Below are 18884 nucleotides of genomic sequence, written 5' to 3'. Positions count from 1 at the left end.
AAACCTCTACTTAGTCTTCCTTAACTAATCCATCCTAGTTTTATCATAAAAACTCCCCCTAAATGAGTGAAAATGTGTTCCAAGGGGTTAGGAATGGTTTTATAGATTAAAATAGTTCAAAATGCTGAAAATAAGCTTTCCCAGCTAAAATCAGCATCCCCAATCGATTGAAGTTGGGTCCCAATCGATTGAACCCTGTTAAATCGATCCACTGATCGATTCAGACTGCGTGGATCGATCGGCTGATCGATCCAGTGAGCTTCTGCTCACGGAAAAACTCCTTTCAATCGATCGCTCGATCGATTGAGACACTCCAATCGATCGGGTGATCGATTGGAGCTATGAAAAACTGAAAATTTATTTCAGTGAATTTCAAAAAACCCCCTAAAATTCTAAAAAAATTGAAAAATCATGAAAATTCATGTAGACATTCCTTAGGGCATATACTATCAAGGAAAAATAGCTTTCTATAAAAATACTTCCTATTTTCAAGGATTGACACAAACTTTGAAACTTGTAAAAACTTTAGGGTTTCTTCCAAGTTTGTGCTCAACTATTCAATGATGATTACTATCAAAAGATAGCCTTCATCAAGGTTTTCCAAAGTATATTTAAAATCATTTTCCAAAACCTATATCCAACCATATTCTTTGGGCTCAATGCACATGACTTATATATTAGTTTTCCCAATGATTGGAAAACACATAACTATGTGTTTTGATGAATTTAAAACTCATAAAATTGCACTAAATCAACATCTTGAGTTTTGTTCATCATCCTAACATCTCACTTGTATTCAATGTGTACGAAACCACATACAAGTCACCTTATAGTTCTTAGTGAGATGTAAACTTTGGTTTTGCCCTAATTTAGGGATCATGCATATCTATCTAGGCATTTTGAGGTTAGGAACATCCACCAAGGATATTACTTGTTAATGAATGTCATTTGTCCTTAGTTTGCAAGAATTAAAAACAATGCATGATGTGTTATGGCATACTTCAAGGATAAATAATAAAAAAAAATTTCTATGACTACATGATGTATGTATGACATGACATGGTATTTTTGTGTTTTCATAATAAAACATGAATGTAAAATATGATGTCATGGCATATGATGGGCAAACAACACATGGTAAATTAGCATAAATGAAATACCTAGATTATCTATCTAAGTATCCTTAATCCTTAGCTAAATTAAAATTTAAACCCTAGATTGCCCACTATTTCCTAAGAAAATGCCAAAATTCAATTTTGACATTTCTTTTAATTTTCCTAATTTTGTGCCAATTTAACTTAAGCAAGTTCCTCAAATTTTTTGCACAAATTACTCTTTTAAAGAGTAACAAATTAAGTTAAGGCTTAAGTTGCCTTTAATTCCTAAGAACATACCACAATCCCAACTTGGTAGTTCTTATGATTTTCCTAAATGTGTCAATTTAATTTTAAGATCAAATTTCTCACATTATGACACATCCTACCATTTCCAAGAGTAACTTAGTTATCCATTTCATTTTCAAAGGTTAATAATAACCTTGAAAATGCTCTTTGAGTGTCAACTTCATCAAAGTTGGGTTAACTACTCTTCTAATCGGAGTTGACACTCTCTATCCCATCTAAGGAGTAGAGAAAATGCTCCTAGGAACCCAAAACCTATTGGTGATCCTTGGATGCTCTAGGTATTCACTAGGGATAACTTCCCTAGATACCTTCCTAGTGACCTTGTTAGACTTCTTGGAAGTCTTAGTCACATTTCCTAGATCAACTCTAGGGATTGCCTCCCTTGTGATCTTCTTAGTGACTTTCTTGGACTTCTTAGAAGTCTTAGTCACGTTCGTTGCAAAAATACTCTTAGGAATAACCTCCCTAGTATTTTTGACCTGACCATTTGACGTAGGGTTAGTTCCATAATTATATGGAACCATATGGTAATAAGGCACATCCTTTTTAATTTTAGGTTTGTATCCCCCCTATAGCACGTGGATGCCCCTTGTAGTGCTAAACCTAGATTTTGCTCATTTTGTCCTTTTAGGATACTTTCCATCCTTTTTAGGGTCTTTTCCATTTTATCAAGTCTTGACCTCAAAACTTGATTTTCTTCCCATAAATCCCTAGATTTTGATTTTCCTTTAAATCCTTGAGCATTTTTATTTTTAGACTTATACCTATGGTCCTTAGAGTTATTGCTAACGTTTTACCTACCTTCCTAACCCTAGGTGTGGTAGTCTTAGCATAGAGAGTCATATATTTTTCTTTAATGCTATCATGCTCCCTATTTTTATGATAAATAGCATTAAAATGATAAAAATTGGAATTAGCATGCTTTTTACCATTATTTAAAGGGGTAGGCTCAATAAATGATTCCTTTCGTTTTACCTTGTAAGCTTCCCCTTTACTCATGCTTCCTCCCTTAGGCTTGACCGCTTTCTTCTTCTTGGGACATTGACTCCGATAGTGCCCCCTTTGATTGTAAGAGAAACACACAATGTGCTACTTGCTCTTCTTTGTTCCAAGAGCGGTCTCCTTGGGCTTCTCCTTGCCTTTTGGTGCCACTTGACCCTTTTTCTTGGCCAATTTAGGGCACTTGCTTTTGTAGTGCCCATGTTCCCTACATTCAAAACATATGATATGATCTTTATTTTTAGATGAAATATTTATACCTTCACATGTAGGGATAATACTTGATCCTCCGTTTGATGTCTCTTGATTTTTGGAGGATACATCATCTTCTTCTCCTTTTGACTCGGATGTAGAAGCTTCTCCTTCTTCTTGATCCGGTGTCACCGAAAGTCACTCCCCCTCAATCCTAGAGGTGGAGGCTTCTTCATCTTCATCTTGTATATGGAACAAAGAGTATGCTCCCTCTTTGCCCTTTTCATTGTATTCCTTTGAAGATGAAGCTTCTTGGACTTCTTCTTTAGAAGTTGAGCATCTCTCAACTTCGGAGTCCTCCTCCTCTTGGTCTTGCTCCAATGAGTCGCCCTCTGTGGATTTGTCTTGATTTTGTACAGTGGAGGGGTCTTCATGAAGCTTGACCAATTTGCCCCAAAGCTCTTTAGCATCTTCAAATTCTCCAATTTTCTCCAAGATCTCGGCAATAGATTGACCAAAAGCTTGGTCACTTTGTCATTAGCCTCACACCTTTGAATTTGTTCTTGGCTCCACTTGTTCCTCTTGAGGATTTTGCCCTTTGAATTCTTTGGAGCTTCGAAGCCTTCCATTAGAGCAAACCATTGCTCTATCTCCATCATAAGAAAATTCTCGATCCTAGATTTCCAAGAATCGAAGCTTGTAGATACATATGGTGGAGGCACCCTTGTGTCGATTCCAAGTCCATCTTGGAATTTCATTTTGAAGTTGAGCCTTTTGATGAAGTCTTCGACTTGTAGAATTGCTCCAACTTCTTCACCCTCTAGCTTTTTGCCCCTTCCAGCGATGATTCCGGTGAAGAGCGACCTCGCTCTGATATCACTTGTTGGGACCGAAATGTAGCTAGAGGGGGGTGAATAGCTCGGCGCGATCTCGTGCTCTTCGTTGCTTGTTTCTTCAATGATATGCAGCGGAAATACAAAGAAACAACACTCAATGCTAACACTAGGGATTTACTTGGTATCCACCTCAAGAAGAGGTGACTAATCCAAGGATCCACACACTCACGCACCCTCCACTATGTAAACACTTCTTTTCGGTAACTACCGAAGGTGGAGAAGCCCTACAAGCTCACAGTATAAGAAGAAAGGGAAGGGAAATATAATACAAGCAAAAGCTTACAAGATATGCACAAGAAAACTCTAACCCTAGCATTTTTTTCTTGTTGAAACTCGCCTCTTGACTTGGACATGCACCAGCACTAGCCTCCAAGAACCTTCAAGATCTGGCGAAGAGAGCAGGAGAGGATCGCAGTGTCGCGTGGAGAAGAATCGAGGAAGTTCTGCTATGGGAAACGCTCGCCAACAGCTATATCCTGCGCCAACGGTCAAATCCCAATCGATTGGATTGCTCCCAATCGATTGGGGAGGCTTTAGATCGATCGGCCGATCGATCCAGAGCGCATCTGTGCTCCTGGGAATCGCCTGGATCTATCGGCTGATCGATCCAGGGCTTATCGCGAAAAGTCGCAGCTCCCAATCGATCAAGCGATCGATTGGGAGGAGCCTTGTCGCGGGGACTCACCCAATCGATAAGCCGATCGATTTGGCATGAGCCAATCGATCGGCTGATCGATTCAGCTCCTGTTTTTTCCCAAAAACAAATCCAAAGTCCCCTACACCAACATCCGGTCAACCATGACATGTTGGTTCATCATGCCTAGCATCCGGTCACCCTTGACCTGCTAGGACTCCCTCATCAAGTGTCCGGTCAATCCCTTTGACCCACTTGGACTTCCACCAGATGTCTGGTCAACCTTGGCCCATCTGGATTTTCTCGTGCCAAGTATCCGGTCAATCCCTTTGACCTACTTGGACTTCCCAACACCAGATGTCCGATCAATCTTGATCCATCTGGATTTTCCTTGCTTGGCTTCACTCACCAAGACTTCCCTTCTGCCTAGCTTCACTCACTAGGACTTCACGTCTGCATGACTTCACTCACTGGGACTTTCACCTGGCTTCACTCACCAGGACTTTCCACAGCTGCCTAGCTTCACTCACTAGGACTTTCCTTTTGCGTAGCTTCACTCACTAGGTCTTTCACCTAGCTTCACTCACCAGGATTTCCGAACTTCCTAGCTTCACTCACTAGGTCTTTCACATGACTTCACTCACTAGGATTTTCTAGTCTGCCTAACCTTCCAGTTAGGATTTTCACCTGGCTTCACTCACCAGGATTTTCTAGTCAAGTATCCAGTCAACCTTGACCTACTTGACTCTTCTTCACAATCTCCCCACACGAACAATTGTACCTGTAATCTACATGTCTTGTCTCCATGTATTGTCAAATATCGAAACCCAAACATCAAGACTCGAGCTTGACCCAATTCAAGCTCAGTCAACCAGGTCAACTTTGACCTAGGGAATATTGCACCAACATCTGCCTCAAACCTTGAACCCCTTTTTATTAGTGTGTTTGAGGTTCGGTCGACCAATCCCTCTATTCGGTCGACCGAACCAACTCCCTTCCTTCCTGGCTGGAGTCTGACGCTGGCTCGATCTTTTGCATTAACTGCTCATTAACGGTTCTGTCAATCGATCCCCTTGTTAGGTCGATCGAATAGCCTCCTTCCCTGTTCGTCGAGATTTGCCGAGATCCATACTTAATGCTGCATTAATGGCTGATTGTTCGATCGATCGATCATCCGGTTCGGTCGACCGATCAGTGTAGTTTCCTTCTCCGGATCGTTGCTGTTTGTGCTGAGTCATAATGGTTCGGTCGACCGATCGCTACGTTCGGTCGACCGATCCGGCCGAACTTGCAACACAGAGTTAAACAAGGTATTCTTGCACCACAAAGATTAGCTCAGTAATATATAATGCATGAGTAATATAAGATAGTAGAACTGTTTTGATCTCAACTTGGAAACCTTCCCGGTTTCTTCAGTTGGATCATCGACCTTAGGTTGTTTCCTTTAGGAACCCGACTTCACTATCGCTCCTCCAGTTACATACCTCAACTTACCTGCCAAACATTGGTCCTCCAGACTTGTTTGGACTTTCTCTGCTCAGTGTCTGATCACCTGATCCACTAAAACCTTTCCTGCAATACCACATTAGTCAGCAGCAATAATAGTAATACAGAATACAATGGTAAACCTAAACCTAGATTTATCGAGATCCGCTAGTCCGGTTGACCACGTGCGGTCGACCGAAAACCATCCGATCAACCTTGCTTGGAGTTCACTCTTCCAAGACTTCTCGTTACCTAAGGTTATCTCCCCCTAGGGTTTTCTCAACCTGGCTTCACTCACCAGGACTCAGTATTCGAGTACCCAGGGATCAGGTCCTCCAGACCTATCCACCTGACTTCTACGATATATCGAGATTTTCCTTGCCTCAATATTCGGCTACCCAGAGATCAGGTCCTCCAGACCTATCCACCTGGCTTCCACGATATACCGAGATTTTCCTTGCCTAGCCTACAACTAGGACTTTCCAAGACCCAGTTGACTTCTCACCCTTACCTAGCCATGACTAGGACTTCCCATGATCAAGCTTCATTAAACATACTTAAACATATTTGTCGGATATTAAAACCTTGGAGGTCAATTGCACCAACAGATTCATGCACTTCAAACGTAGAAAAAAAATTCTTCTAAGGTAATAGTTTCTAAGTCCTTAGAGATATAAAATGCATCTACTAGTGAAGCCCATTTCGTATTCCTAGGGAATGCATTTAATGTGTACCTTAGCGAATCTCGGTTATTTACCTTTTCTCCGAGATTCGATAGTCCGGTGATGAGCTCCTTAATTCTCGAGTGAAGATGCGCAATTGTTTCATCTTCTTCAAGCCGTAGGTTGGTCAGCTGGTTACGAAGTAAGTCCCGTCTCGCGAGCTTGGCTTCGGACGTCCCTTCGTGTAGCTCAAGGAACTTCTCCCAAAGCTCCTTTACTAAATCGTAGTTGTCGATCCGGTTGACTTCTTGTGGCAGAAGGATGCTCAACAGATGGAACTCTACTTTGTCGTTTGCCACGTAGTCGGCCTGCTCCTTTTTTGTCCATTGGTATTTTTCCTTACCTTCCAGTGCTATAAAATCGAATTCCATTATTAGAAGTAAATCGAAATCAATTTTTTAAAAAATACCTGCATTCGCTTTTTCCAGCTAGCGAACTCTCCCTCGAACTTTGGCGGGTATATACTTGGTCTGGCCATCATCTTTGCTTCGATCGACAGTTAGTCCTCCTAAGCAACCTTGCTCTGATACCACTTGTTGGCCGGCTATCGGAGGGGGGTTGAATAGTCCTGCACAATATAAAACCAAAATGCCCTTCTCGGACTTTCAAAGAACACTTGCGTAAATTAAATAAAGAAAGTAACAAAAAAAAGCAAGGCTCACGGATTTGACTTGGCTACAACCAGAGAGGTTGTTAATCCAAGGAATGGATCACACTAAGTATCTCCTTCAGGCGGAGAAGTCTCTTACAACAGTGAAAGCATAGAAATGAGAAGCTACACTAAAAGAAGAGCGCACAAGTGTTGTTATAGTGATTGCTTAATTGATTGAAAACTTCTGGACCAAGGCTGTATTTATAGCCTTGGTCAGGGTGCCTGGAGGGTTCCAAGCACCTAGAAGGGGATAAAATTCTATCCCCTTCGCAATGGATCGCGGTCAAACATGATCTGGTTAAAAGTCGCATTTCGGGCGCCCAGAAGGGTTCCGGGGGCCCGAACTGGTCTGGGCACCCGGATTGATTCCGGGTGCCCGGATTGATTCCAGGTGCCCAGATTGATTTCGAGTGCCCGGACCCTTAAAGTCAACTTTGTTTACTTTTTGCGGTCCAGGCTCTTTGCTCCAGTTCTACTCGCCTCGGTCCAGATCTTCCGCTCCGCTCGCTTGGGTGATTTCGACCAACTGAAATAAAACTCACTCGAACCCAATTTTGGCCTTCTCGAGCAACCTTCTGCTCCAACTTCTCATCTCTCGAAAATGCCACGCGCTTCTTTCTCATCTGCCCGCGTACTCTTCCACAGCACCTCGTCGCTCGGACGCACCGAGCCCGTCAGCTTTCTCCCATGCCATCCCTCTCGCTAGCTGCGTCTTTTGCTCGGCTTTTTGTGTTCCTAAGTTTCTGCATACGTAGACACAAGATTAAAACACCACAAGACCTAACCTAACTTGGTTGATCACATTAAAATAACCTTAGGGTTCCAACACTTTTTTCCATCGTACATTGTTCTTCTGGGGAAAAAGGACCTGACTTAAGCGTCAGAGGACGTGCGCGTCGGGGAGTTTTTCTCTGGTTTCTGGTCTCTAATGCTCCGTGTGTCTGTCTGAATGTGTGCAGAGTTTGAGTACCACCAGTTCTCCTACCACAGCCTTTGAAGGTTCCACGTGGGGGTTCACCTTTCCGACACGCATACATAGAGTGCGTCGAAGTTGTCTCTCCGTTAACACTAACATCATCTCCACCGACCTCCGTCTGACTTAAATTTCAAGCTGGATCAAAAAACTAATATTATCTTATATTCGGAGTGAAAGATTTTGAAGCCCTTCAATCTACTTTTAGATGGAGATATCATATATGCCCACCATATTTGAATTTAGAGATTAACAAACAAAAGAAGAATCAAACCTGAAAAATAATGTGGAATCTCCATGTTAAATCCCCTACATGACGGTCCCACGTCGAGGAGGTTCATCAGGAACACATAGTATTAAGTACATGAAGGAATGAATACAAGCAATTATATGTGTGGCAATGATCGAGTCAACTTGAGGCGGCTAAAATGGTTGTAGGAAGGAAATTGAACATTGACCATAAGCCAGTCGTCACTGATGACGGATAAATGTACCTTTTCAACAATGTGATCGAGATAGATTGGATCTCAATCATCAATGATGAAGAGGCTATCAACGATTGAGATTAAACTCCTACTCTAACATGGAAGCTTCCTGCTGAGCATCAAACCCTCCCGCTGCTATTCGCAGATGCTTAATTCTTCCCACCTTTGATCCGAGCATTCAGAAGCAAGAAAAGGGTCAGAGCAGACTAAAAGCATATATAAATATAGGAGGAGGGCAAAGAAGATAGCCAGAAAAAAAAAACATCTGCATTCTTCAGTTTTCCCCATTAATTAAATTTAATGGCTGCCATGCCTCTTCTTGATCCCTACAAGTTGGGGAAGTTTGATCTCTCTCACAGGTCATTTCTCTTTAGTAATTATAATATGTATTAAGCTCGATGTTTTCATTTAAATATTTATTTACGTTTTTCTGTTCTTGCAGGATCGTTATGGCACCACTGACCAGATGCAGATCGTATGGCAACGTTCCTCAGCCTCACGCCATTGTTTATTACTCCCAGAGAGCCACAAAAGGAGGCTTTCTGATCACAGAAGCAACCGGTGTTTCCAACACCGCTCACGGGTATCATTATATATAATATATTGAAGTTAGATTTGTAACAAAGTGGATCGTTTTGTTTTCTGAGAGAATAGATTTGATCTCCGTTGCTTCCTTTGGGCATTGATAGATACAAAGACAGCCCCGGTGTGTGGTCAAAGGAACAAGTAGAGGCATGGAAGCCGATTGTCAGTGCTGTTCATGCCAAGGGCTCACTGATCTTCTGCCAGATTTGGCATGCGGGCAGGAGTTCCATTACTGGTGCGCTAACACTCCATTCGTTCACATTTCTTTCAGTGAATCAAATTTTAATCACGGTGAAAATTGTTGATAGATTTCCAGCCTAATGGTCAAGCTCCAATATCCAGCACTGATAAACCAGTGCCGACTCAATATCTGCACGATGGCAATGTTCAGGAGTACCCTGCGCCTCGAAGATTGACGACAGAGGAAATCCCTCAGATCGTGAATGACTTCAGGCTCGCGGCAAGGAATGCCATCGATGCCGGTCAGTTGTTAGTTGTCTTTCTTCATCGAACTCTGTTTTGATTCCTGTTTCAAGAAGAAGAAGAAGAAGAAGAAATCGAACTTGGTGACTGGTTCGCTGCAGGATTCGACGGAGTGGAAATCCACGGCGCAAATGGCTACCTGATCGAGCAATTCATGAAAGACAGCACCAACGACCGAGGCGACGAGTACGGCGGCGGCATCGACAACCGCTGCCGCTTCGCGTTGGAGGTGGTGGAAGCCGTGGCGGAAGAGGTGGGAGGCCACCGAGTGGGGATGCGGCTGTCGCCGTTCTTGGACTTGATGGACTGCTGGGATTCCGATCCGGAGGCGCTGGGTCTCCACATGGCGGCGAAGCTGAACGAGTTGGGGATTCTGTACTGCCACATGCTGGAGCCGAGAATGGTGAAGGTGGAGGGTAGGTACCAGATTCCGCACCGGCTGCTGCCGATGAGGAAGGCGTTCAGGGGGACGTTCATGGTGGCCGGCGGGTACGATCGGGAGGAGGGGAACAAGGTTGTGGCGGAGGGGTACGCGGATCTAGTGGTGTACGGACGGCTGTTCTTGGCGAATCCGGACTTGCCCCGGAGATTTGAGGTCGGTGCGGCGCTGAACAAGTACAACCGGCTCACCTTCTACACGCCGGATCCGGTTGTTGGATACACCGACTACCCGTTCCTGGAAACCTCAAACTTCACTCAAGATAATCTCGACTTGTAAAATTTCTAGTTGATAGATTTTATCAACCTGAAATACCCTTTCATTTTTTTTCAATAGATTTATCGGTCACTTGCATCCGAAAATGATTGATGAACTTAATAAATTCTGAATCAAAATAAAATTAACATATTTTTAAATATCTTTTTAATATATTTATGAACTTATATTTAAATTCACTAACATAAATTCAGAGTATATCTTTAATTTTTTTAATCAACCGTATAAAAATTCATGGCTCTCAAGAGCATAAATATGTTAAAAAAAATTTCAAGAGTACATTATTTTTAATTTGAAATCATTCATAGTTTTCTAAATTCATTAATAAATTTAAAAGTTTATTTTTGTTTTTAAATCAAGGGAGTTCTAGTATTAATTAACTACTATCATAGTCACATATAATGAGTTTGTTATAAAATCTATTGAATATGTATGAGTTTAAAAATCTAATACTCTCAATTTTTACTATCGAATTGAGATTAAGGTATAAATATGTTAAGGATGTTTTTAAAAAATAATATATTAATTTTAATTTAAAGTAATTGTATTCTAAATTCATCCGTGAATTTTGGATGGAACACGGATTTTAGATGAAACAAGATGACGAACGTAGAGAAAAAAGGGAGTATTTTAGGAATTTGTACATTTTAAAAATTGAGTATATAAAATGGATAATATTTACAATAAAAAGTAAAATTGTTATCTTAATGGTTCTTGATCTCACATACTTTAAAAAGGAATAAATTATAGAGGTATTTTACTTTAAGACAATAACCCTTTATAAAAGTAATAAAATGGGTAAGAGTAAAAAAAATTCAATTAAGCTCATTGACTAGGCGTAGGATGATCAATTCGATTCTATAGAATTTTTTCACCGCTCATCTTGGTAAATCGGAAAACGCTAGCAATGAGCGGCTAAAAAGCCTAGCTTTCTTTGATTGCGCATCCTATTTGGAAATTTTTTTTTTTAAATTTCTTATAGTTGGAGATCGAATCATAAATGTATAAGTGACAATCTGAATATTCTATCACTGGACCATGACTCTGAGATAATAATAAATAATAATAATAACAAAAGACAAGTACACTAGTTCAGTGCCCCATCAATTCGTCGTGGTTCATTTAATTCATTCTTGGAGTGGTTTGCCAACCTATTCTCTACTACACTAACTTGTCCCATCTAGCGCGCCAAATTGTGGCTGCAAAAGTACAGTAGGGATCTTCTGGTCCACAATTTATGGATCAGAGGATGATCCATTATTTGTAGACCCTTGATTTAGATGGACCCTACCAACTTAAAAGTGGATTTCATCCAAATCAATGATCCTTATACAATGAATCATCCTCTGATCCATAAATTACGGACTAGAGGATCCCTACTGATAAAAGTAGTCATCCTCTGGGTTTTTTTAAAAGCCTGCAAAAGTAGTTTGGGCAATTAGGCTACTAGGCCATTAACCTAGCAAAAGTGGTTGCTACCCAGGGCCCCTGTTTGTCCAATTGGGCAACCATCCCAATTCAGCATCAGACCAATATTTTTACTGTAAATCATATCCAACCGTATCTATACGCTTTATGCCTTCATTTAATCATGATATCTACCCAATTAAAATCTTTCATTATTGCTCGAATAACTCACAATTTTAATATTATTTTTTTCTTCATTTGTTTAAAAATTTAATTTGATGACAAAAAATCAATTGATTCCGAAACTAATTTCCAAATTATGATCCAATTAGGTTTTTCATTTGACAAAACAGACGCGTGTAGTCTGTCTTCCTTTCAAGGCTCAACTAAGAATAGCTGTAAACTTGTAATGTAGCTTTGAGTTTGGTGCATGATTCATACAATTAATTGTTTGCAAGCACCATTTCCATTTGCTTGAGCTGATCGTTTACTTAACCTTATGAGCTTCGTGTATTAAACTGACAAGCTTGATCATCCTATTGCTTTGGAAGAAACATTGCTTCAGCTCATACGCCATTTCAGCCTCACACTTCTCGGTATTTTCACTGTCTTCGCTTCAACTTTTAGTAGACTCGAGGCAGACAAGGACACGAGCTAAGTTGATATTGTGGCTGAAACAGAAGCCTATGCGTGCCCAAAGGCAATCCACCAACATGATACAAGTACAAACGAGAGCACATCATACTTCAACGACATTTCATCTAACACTCTCGTCCATGAGAGAGTAGGGATAATTTAGTGGTCCAAGCCATCTGTGGCCCACTAGCCGTGAAAATAGGGAAAAAGGGCTAATCATAAAGTTCCTGAGAAAAAACGAGGTGGAAGAAAAAAAGATGAAGGCTTCCCTAATTCATGGCTGACTTTCGTCTTCAGTTATATCGTTCTGCTCCATTCAATGACATTTTTTTTTTTCATTTTTTTCACGTTTAATATAAATTTTTAAAAAAAATGGAGGAGGCGGACGGGGCGTTTTATTTTTCCTTTGTCGATTATGTTTTTTAAGCCGTAAAAACACTGCACTTTTTAGTATAGATTAAAATTAAATAATTAGTAAGCGTGAAGAGTCGAAGATAGTGAGAAGTAGGACGCGAAAATATAGAAATATATATCCTAGCCACCTCTAGATATATATGAACACGTAATTCACAAAAGAGAAATAGAAAAGACAAAATTGAGCTCAACTCTTTTGCTCGCCATTCAAATTTGATTTTGTTTGCCAAGATATTGAGATAATCTAAACCAAATTTCTACAAATCACGGTTTGACCACTAAACTTGAGATATTGTCAAATCTCTGTTTTGATTATGGCTGCATTTTCTGTAATGCCATTTTTTGTATAGCATTATTTTCAAAACAAAGAAAAAGTATGAAAGAATACAATGAAGATAACAAGACTTGATTGGTTCTTTAAGATAAATTCGAATCATAAAGAGTCGTGGACGGGGGAAAGATCAAAGAAGTCCCGTGCGTTGGTAAACAAGAACGTGGAAAAAATTTGAATTTTACGATTAATTAAATGCACGTTCTTGCCGTTTATTATTATTATTATTAGCTTTTTTAAATAAAAAAAAAATGCCACGCCGTCGATCATTCCCAGACTTCCGCTGCCTTTTGCTTCTATTTTATTTTTCGCTTATAAATAAATCCACCTCCCGTCTTCCTCAATTCCCACTTCTCAAGGCTCGTCCCTCTTCTTCTTCTAGTGAATCATGGCTTTAACTCTACGCTCATCAATCTCCTTCATTGGTCGCGTAGACTCCAATTCCCATAAAACATCCGACGACCTCCCTGTTTCGATGACGATTTTGTCTATTGCCGAAGGTTACAATTACAAAGCAGCGTCATCGTGTCGACGGCTCCGGGCCGTGAACTCATCTCGGCGTGAGGTGGTTCAGCAGCGGGAGGAAGGGCACGAGCTGCTACACTCGCTCCCTGCGGCCGCGCCACACGGAGGCGGAGGCGCCGCCGCGAGCGGGGTGCCGGTGTACGTGATGCTTCCGCTGGACACGGTGTCACCGGAAGGAAGGCTGCAGCGGACACGGGCGCTAGCGGCTAGTCTGGCCGCTCTGCGCAGCGCGGGAGCGGAGGGGGTGATGGTGGACGTGTGGTGGGGGCTGGTGGAGAGGGCGGGGCCCGGGCAGTACGATTGGGGTGCGTACGAAGAATTGGTCCGCATGGTGGACAGGCACGGGCTCAAGCTGCAGATGGTCATGTCGTTTCACCAGTGCGGCGGCAACGTCGGGGACAACTGCCGCATTCCCCTGCCGCCGTGGGTGCACGAAGAAATCAGCCGGAATCCGGACATCGTGTACACCGATCGGTCGGGCCGCCGGAATCCGGAGTACATCTCTCTCGCCTGTGACACGCTGCCGGTGCTACGCGGCCGAACGCCCGTCCAAGTCTACTCCGACTACATGCGAAGCTTTAGAGATCGCTTCGGAGGCTTCCTCGGCGGAGTAATCGCGGTAATTGATTACATCCTAAGAACAAAAATGATCTCTTTACGAGATTTCGTCCTTACATTTCTTTCTAATTTGTTTCAGGAAATCCAAGTGGGAATGGGACCTTGTGGAGAGCTAAGGTATCCTTCGTATCCAGAGACCAATGGCACTTGGAGATTCCCAGGAATTGGAGAGTTCCAATGCTACGACAAGGTATAAATTTCGAGTATGTTGCATTTTATGAGAGTTACACTGCAAAATTTTTAGTTTCCAATTCCTCATTGTTGTTATAATTTACTCTGCTTCGTAACAGTATATGAAAGCTTCACTTCGAGCCGCCGGAATTGCCGCGGGCCATGAGGAGTGGGGTCACGAAGGCCCCCACGACGCCGGCCACTACAACCAGTTCCCCGAGGACACCGGATTCTTCAGGCGAGAAGGTACTTGGACCAGCGACTACGGCAGGTTCTTCCTCGAGTGGTACTCAGGCCAGCTCCTGGAGCACGGCGACCGTGTCCTCGCCGCCGCCGAGGCAGTATTCCTCGGCACCGGCACGAAGCTCTCGGCGAAGGTCGCAGGGATACACTGGCACTACCGCACGAGGTCCCACGCGGCGGAGCTGACGGCCGGTTACTATAACACGAGAAACAGAGATGGGTACCTCCCCATTGCACGAATGATGGCGAAGAGAGGCGCGGTGTTGAACTTCACGTGCATGGAGATGAAGGACGAGCAGCAGCCAGGCCATGCCGGTTGTTCGCCGGAGCTCCTCGTGCAGCAGGTCAAGCAGGCAACGGCGGCGGCCGGAGCAGAACTCGCCGGGGAAAACGCTCTTGAGAGGTAATATTAATTAATTATTTGTAACGAAGACATAATTAATTTCAGCTGATAATTGTGCATTTAATTTCAACAGGTACGATGAAGCGGCATATGCACAGGTGGTGGCTACGAGTAAGGCTGCAGGGCTGACTGCTTTCACGTACTTGAGATTGAACAAAAACTTGTTTGAAGGAGAGAATTGGCGACACTTCGTTGGGTTTGTAAAGAGCATGAGAGAGGGAGGGCGGAACAAGGGGTTGCCCAAAAGTGACACCACTCGCTCTGAACTGTACGTGGGATTCATAACTAGTGCTAACAAAAAGCCAGAGCTTGAAGCAGCTTCCTAGCTGGTAACGCAACCTGAGGAATATGATACTTGAAGAACTTGTTCCCCATTTGGAGGTGCCTATCTATGCATTGTGTATTGTATAATTCTTAGATACAACGTCACACCGACAATCAATTCTTATTTTATTATAAGAGATGAGCCATATGAATATTTTTATGTCATTCGGCTTTATCTTTACTCTATAATCATCTATATCAAAATAAATTTTATTTTATTTTATTATTATTAACGAAGTTATTTTTTTTAGTTCTTCCTCATTTCATGTGTATATTTATCATAATTTACATCACCTAATTAGAGCATTTTACCGAACTTCTCTTTAAATTTTAGAGGTATTTTACAATCACATAGAAAATCCGACGCTCTCTTACGTTTCAATCATCCTACTTGTATTATATGTAAGACATTTTTCTCAATCCTACCATCCTTTTATAAAAAAAAATCTTAAATACCTAAGCCTCTCAGTTCTAGACAACTCGTCATCTTCTTTCTTAATAATTATCTCATTACATCTGATCCTGTCGGGAAGCTGAGAAGACGAACCTGCCGATATGACGTGTCTGGAAGGTTGACCGCATCCCCATGATCCAGAAGATGAGCTGTCTCCTGTGTTGACCAAATCATCCGAAGTCTTCTGGTCAACAGTGCCTGTATCCAGTGACCGGTTGCCCCGGTCTCTGGTACCTCGGTGCTCGAGGCGAATCCCACAAATATATGAGCAGCCGAATACAAATAACAAAATAGTGAAATAAATGCAGGAAAGGTACGGTTACGTACCCTGGCCTCGGGGGGCGCCCTCGGATGGATGGGTGAGCTGGTCGTGGTGCTAACGAGCCGGATCTGAGAGTCGCGACATGGAATCCAGTACAGCAGGAATCCGAAAGGGTGGCACGTAGGCCGGATGTGATAGCGGCTCGCAGGCCGAAATACGATACACACTAACGGCTTATAGGCCGGCTAGTAAAATGACTCACAACCATAGTAATAATGCAGAGAGCAGAATATCACGGCTCGATGGCCGGAAAACACAACCGATGTCCGGAGATACCGCGGTGGGCTGGATCTACGCCGCAAGCAGTGGAGACAACAAATGTACAGCCCTCGAAGTCGACTGTCGGGATGCCGGAATCGACTGTAGGACTACCGGAAGAGGTGGTAGCGGCTGGGAGAGGAGGCGACGGCCGCTGTACAGTGGTAAACGTGGGAAGAGGCGGCGGTAGCTGCTGCAGACGGCGGCTGGCGCTGGAAGAGGCGATTGTCGGCCACTGTGATGGCCGCAGGTGGCGGCTCCGGCCACTAGAGGCAGCAGCGGTGGCTGCAGGAGGCGACGGCTGGGCTCCTGGACGATGAAGGCGTGGAGAAGAGAGAGAGAGAAAGAAAATGACGTCCAGAGCGGCTTCGTGCGTGAGGCGGTGGTGCAACTCGTGAGGAAGCTACTAGCGGCGGGCTATGCACACGGTGACAGAGGTGCGGCAACCGACACTCGAGGATGGCGACGAAGGAGGGAGCAGAGTCGGCGACGGCTAACCCTAGCGAGCTCCCCATTTCCTCCCCTGGCGGCGGCCCCCCTCATCTCGCCCTGTGAACAATGCTTAAAAGCACTCAAAACCCTAAATGCGCCCCAAGACAAAAATGCCCTTATCCCTCTCATTAATCCCTCTCTTGCCCCAAACTATATCTGGATCACAAGCCTCTCCTTCAAGTCTAGTAGAAGGAGGCGTAAGTTCGACTGACTGGACAGTCCATCGCAAAGGGCTGAACCGCTCTTAATACCAAAGTCAAATCGCTGAGCTCACTGTACAATGTCACGCGAGCAGTCGCTATAATAACGGTATCGCATGAGATAGCAACATCGCTGAGTGGATTAAGTCGGTAACCGGCCCGATGCCGAGCGAACAACAAAACATCAAACGAGCGGCAAAACAACAATCGAGCGACGAGTGTAAGGCCAGCAGACCGAGCGACACGTTGGACAACGAGTAGACCGAGCGGACGAGCGATGGCTAGCACGCGACCGCGAAGATGCCGAATGAGCGATCGGAAGGATGTCGATCGGGTGAATAGATGTCGGGCGGACGATGCCGAGCGGACGCATCACCCGTGAACTGAACGGAAGCGTAGCCCGGGCAATAGAGGCGCATGAACGCGAAAGTCTTTAGCCGAGTGAGCACAGAGCTCGTGGGATCTTGGTCCAAAACCAGTGGATCTACTCTCGTCCATGATCATTAAATATGCTTGACCCCGAACGGGGGAGATGGATGCTCTGATAAACTCAACCCCGAACGGGGAAAGAAGAAATATGATGCGTTGATAAGCTGATCCATGACCAGTGAAGACCACTCGACCCCAAACGGGGGAGATGAAATAACTGATGAAGCTGGTCCAAGACCAGTGGGGACCGCTCGACCCTGAACGGGGGAGCTAATAAATATGATGCGCTGATAAGCTGGTCGATGACCAGTGAAGACCACTCGACCCCGAACGTAGGAGATGAAATAACTGATGAAGCTGGTCCAAGACCAGTAGGGACCGTTCGACCCTGAACGGGGGAGCTAGTAAATATGATGCGCTGATAAGCTGGTCGACGACCAGTGAAGACCACTTGACCCCGAACGGGGGAGATGAAATAACTGATGAAGCTGGTCCAAGACCAGTAGGGACCGCTCAACCCTGAACGGGGGAGATAATAAATATGATGCGCTGATAAGCTGGTCCATGACCAGTGAAGACCACTCGACCCCGAACGGGGGAGATGAAATAACTGCTGAAGCTGGTCCAAGACCAGTGGTGACCGCTAGACCCCGAACGGGAGAGCTAATAAATATCTGAAGCTGGTCTGAGACCAGTAACGAACGCTCGACCCCGAACGGGGGGAGATAAAACATCTGAAGCTGGTCCGAGACCAGTGACGAACGCACGACCCCGAACGGGGGAGATAAATGCTCTGATAAGCTCGACCCCGAACGGGGGAGATACATGCTCGCGAAGACCACTCGATCCCGAGCGGGAAAGATAGAAGATATGATGTGAGGATCCCTGACAGGTGAAGGCTGCTCGACCCCAAACGAGAGAGATGTAATATCTGATAGTGATGACCGCTCGACCTCGAACGGGGGAGATGAAGTAACTAAAGTTGGTTCGAGACCAATGAAGCCCACTCAACCCCGAACGAGGGAGATAAAATATCTGAAGCTGGTCCGAGACCAGTGACAACCGCTCGACCCCAAACGGGGGAGATAGAATATCTGAAACTAATATGATATCAATGATAATCACTCGACCCCGAATGGGGGAGATAAAATATCTGATAAGCTAGTCACTCAACCTCGAACGGGGGAGATACACACTCTGATAAACTCGACCCCGAACGGGGGAGAAAGGATATCCGATGAACTGGTCCATGAAGTGGTCTTCAAGCCGGGGTTTTTATAGTCGCCGGTTCGACTCTAGAGTTTAACGTCGCCGCTCGACGGTCTTCAAGCCGGGGTTTTTATAGTCGCCGGTTCGACTCTAGAGTTTAACGTCACCGCTCGACGGTCTTTAAGCCGGGGTTTTTATAGTCGCCGGTTCGACTTTAGAGTTTA

General features: G+C 43.9%; 2 protein-coding genes across 2 annotated transcripts; both read left to right on the top strand.

Moving 5' to 3' along the window:
- The first annotated feature begins 8630 nt into the window (after positions 1 to 8630).
- Positions 8631 to 10281, top strand: LOC121967570 (12-oxophytodienoate reductase 1-like). Its single transcript, XM_042517878.1, has 5 exons — positions 8631 to 8800; positions 8884 to 9024; positions 9131 to 9261; positions 9335 to 9508; positions 9611 to 10281. The coding sequence occupies exons 1-5, from the start codon at positions 8742 to 8744 to the stop codon at positions 10225 to 10227; spliced, it is 1122 nt and encodes a 373-aa protein (XP_042373812.1). The 5' UTR covers positions 8631 to 8741; the 3' UTR covers positions 10228 to 10281.
- Positions 10282 to 13371: 3090 nt separating this feature from the next.
- Positions 13372 to 15461, top strand: LOC121967569 (beta-amylase 3, chloroplastic-like). The gene is made up of 4 exons (XM_042517877.1): positions 13372 to 14156; positions 14235 to 14345; positions 14446 to 14972; positions 15046 to 15461. The coding sequence occupies exons 1-4, from the start codon at positions 13401 to 13403 to the stop codon at positions 15296 to 15298; spliced, it is 1647 nt and encodes a 548-aa protein (XP_042373811.1). The 5' UTR covers positions 13372 to 13400; the 3' UTR covers positions 15299 to 15461.
- The last annotated feature ends 3423 nt before the right edge of the window (positions 15462 to 18884 follow it).

This window comes from Zingiber officinale, chromosome 3B, assembly GCF_018446385.1.
Source record: "Zingiber officinale cultivar Zhangliang chromosome 3B, Zo_v1.1, whole genome shotgun sequence".
Taxonomy (NCBI): domain Eukaryota; kingdom Viridiplantae; phylum Streptophyta; class Magnoliopsida; order Zingiberales; family Zingiberaceae; genus Zingiber; species Zingiber officinale.
This window is presented reverse-complemented; position numbering and strand designations above follow the sequence as displayed.

Coding starts and splice junctions, on each gene's coding strand:
- LOC121967570 (XM_042517878.1), top strand. CDS start 8,742: ATGGCTGCCATGCCTCTTCTTGATCCCTACAAGTTGGGGAAGTTTGAT. Junction 9,025..9,130: donor GTTTCCAACACCGCTCACGG/GTATCATTATAT, acceptor GGGCATTGATAG/ATACAAAGACAGCCCCGGTG. Junction 9,509..9,610: donor AAGGAATGCCATCGATGCCG/GTCAGTTGTTAG, acceptor GGTTCGCTGCAG/GATTCGACGGAGTGGAAATC.
- LOC121967569 (XM_042517877.1), top strand. CDS start 13,401: ATGGCTTTAACTCTACGCTCATCAATCTCCTTCATTGGTCGCGTAGAC. Junction 14,157..14,234: donor TCCTCGGCGGAGTAATCGCG/GTAATTGATTAC, acceptor AATTTGTTTCAG/GAAATCCAAGTGGGAATGGG. Junction 14,973..15,045: donor GGGGAAAACGCTCTTGAGAG/GTAATATTAATT, acceptor TAATTTCAACAG/GTACGATGAAGCGGCATATG.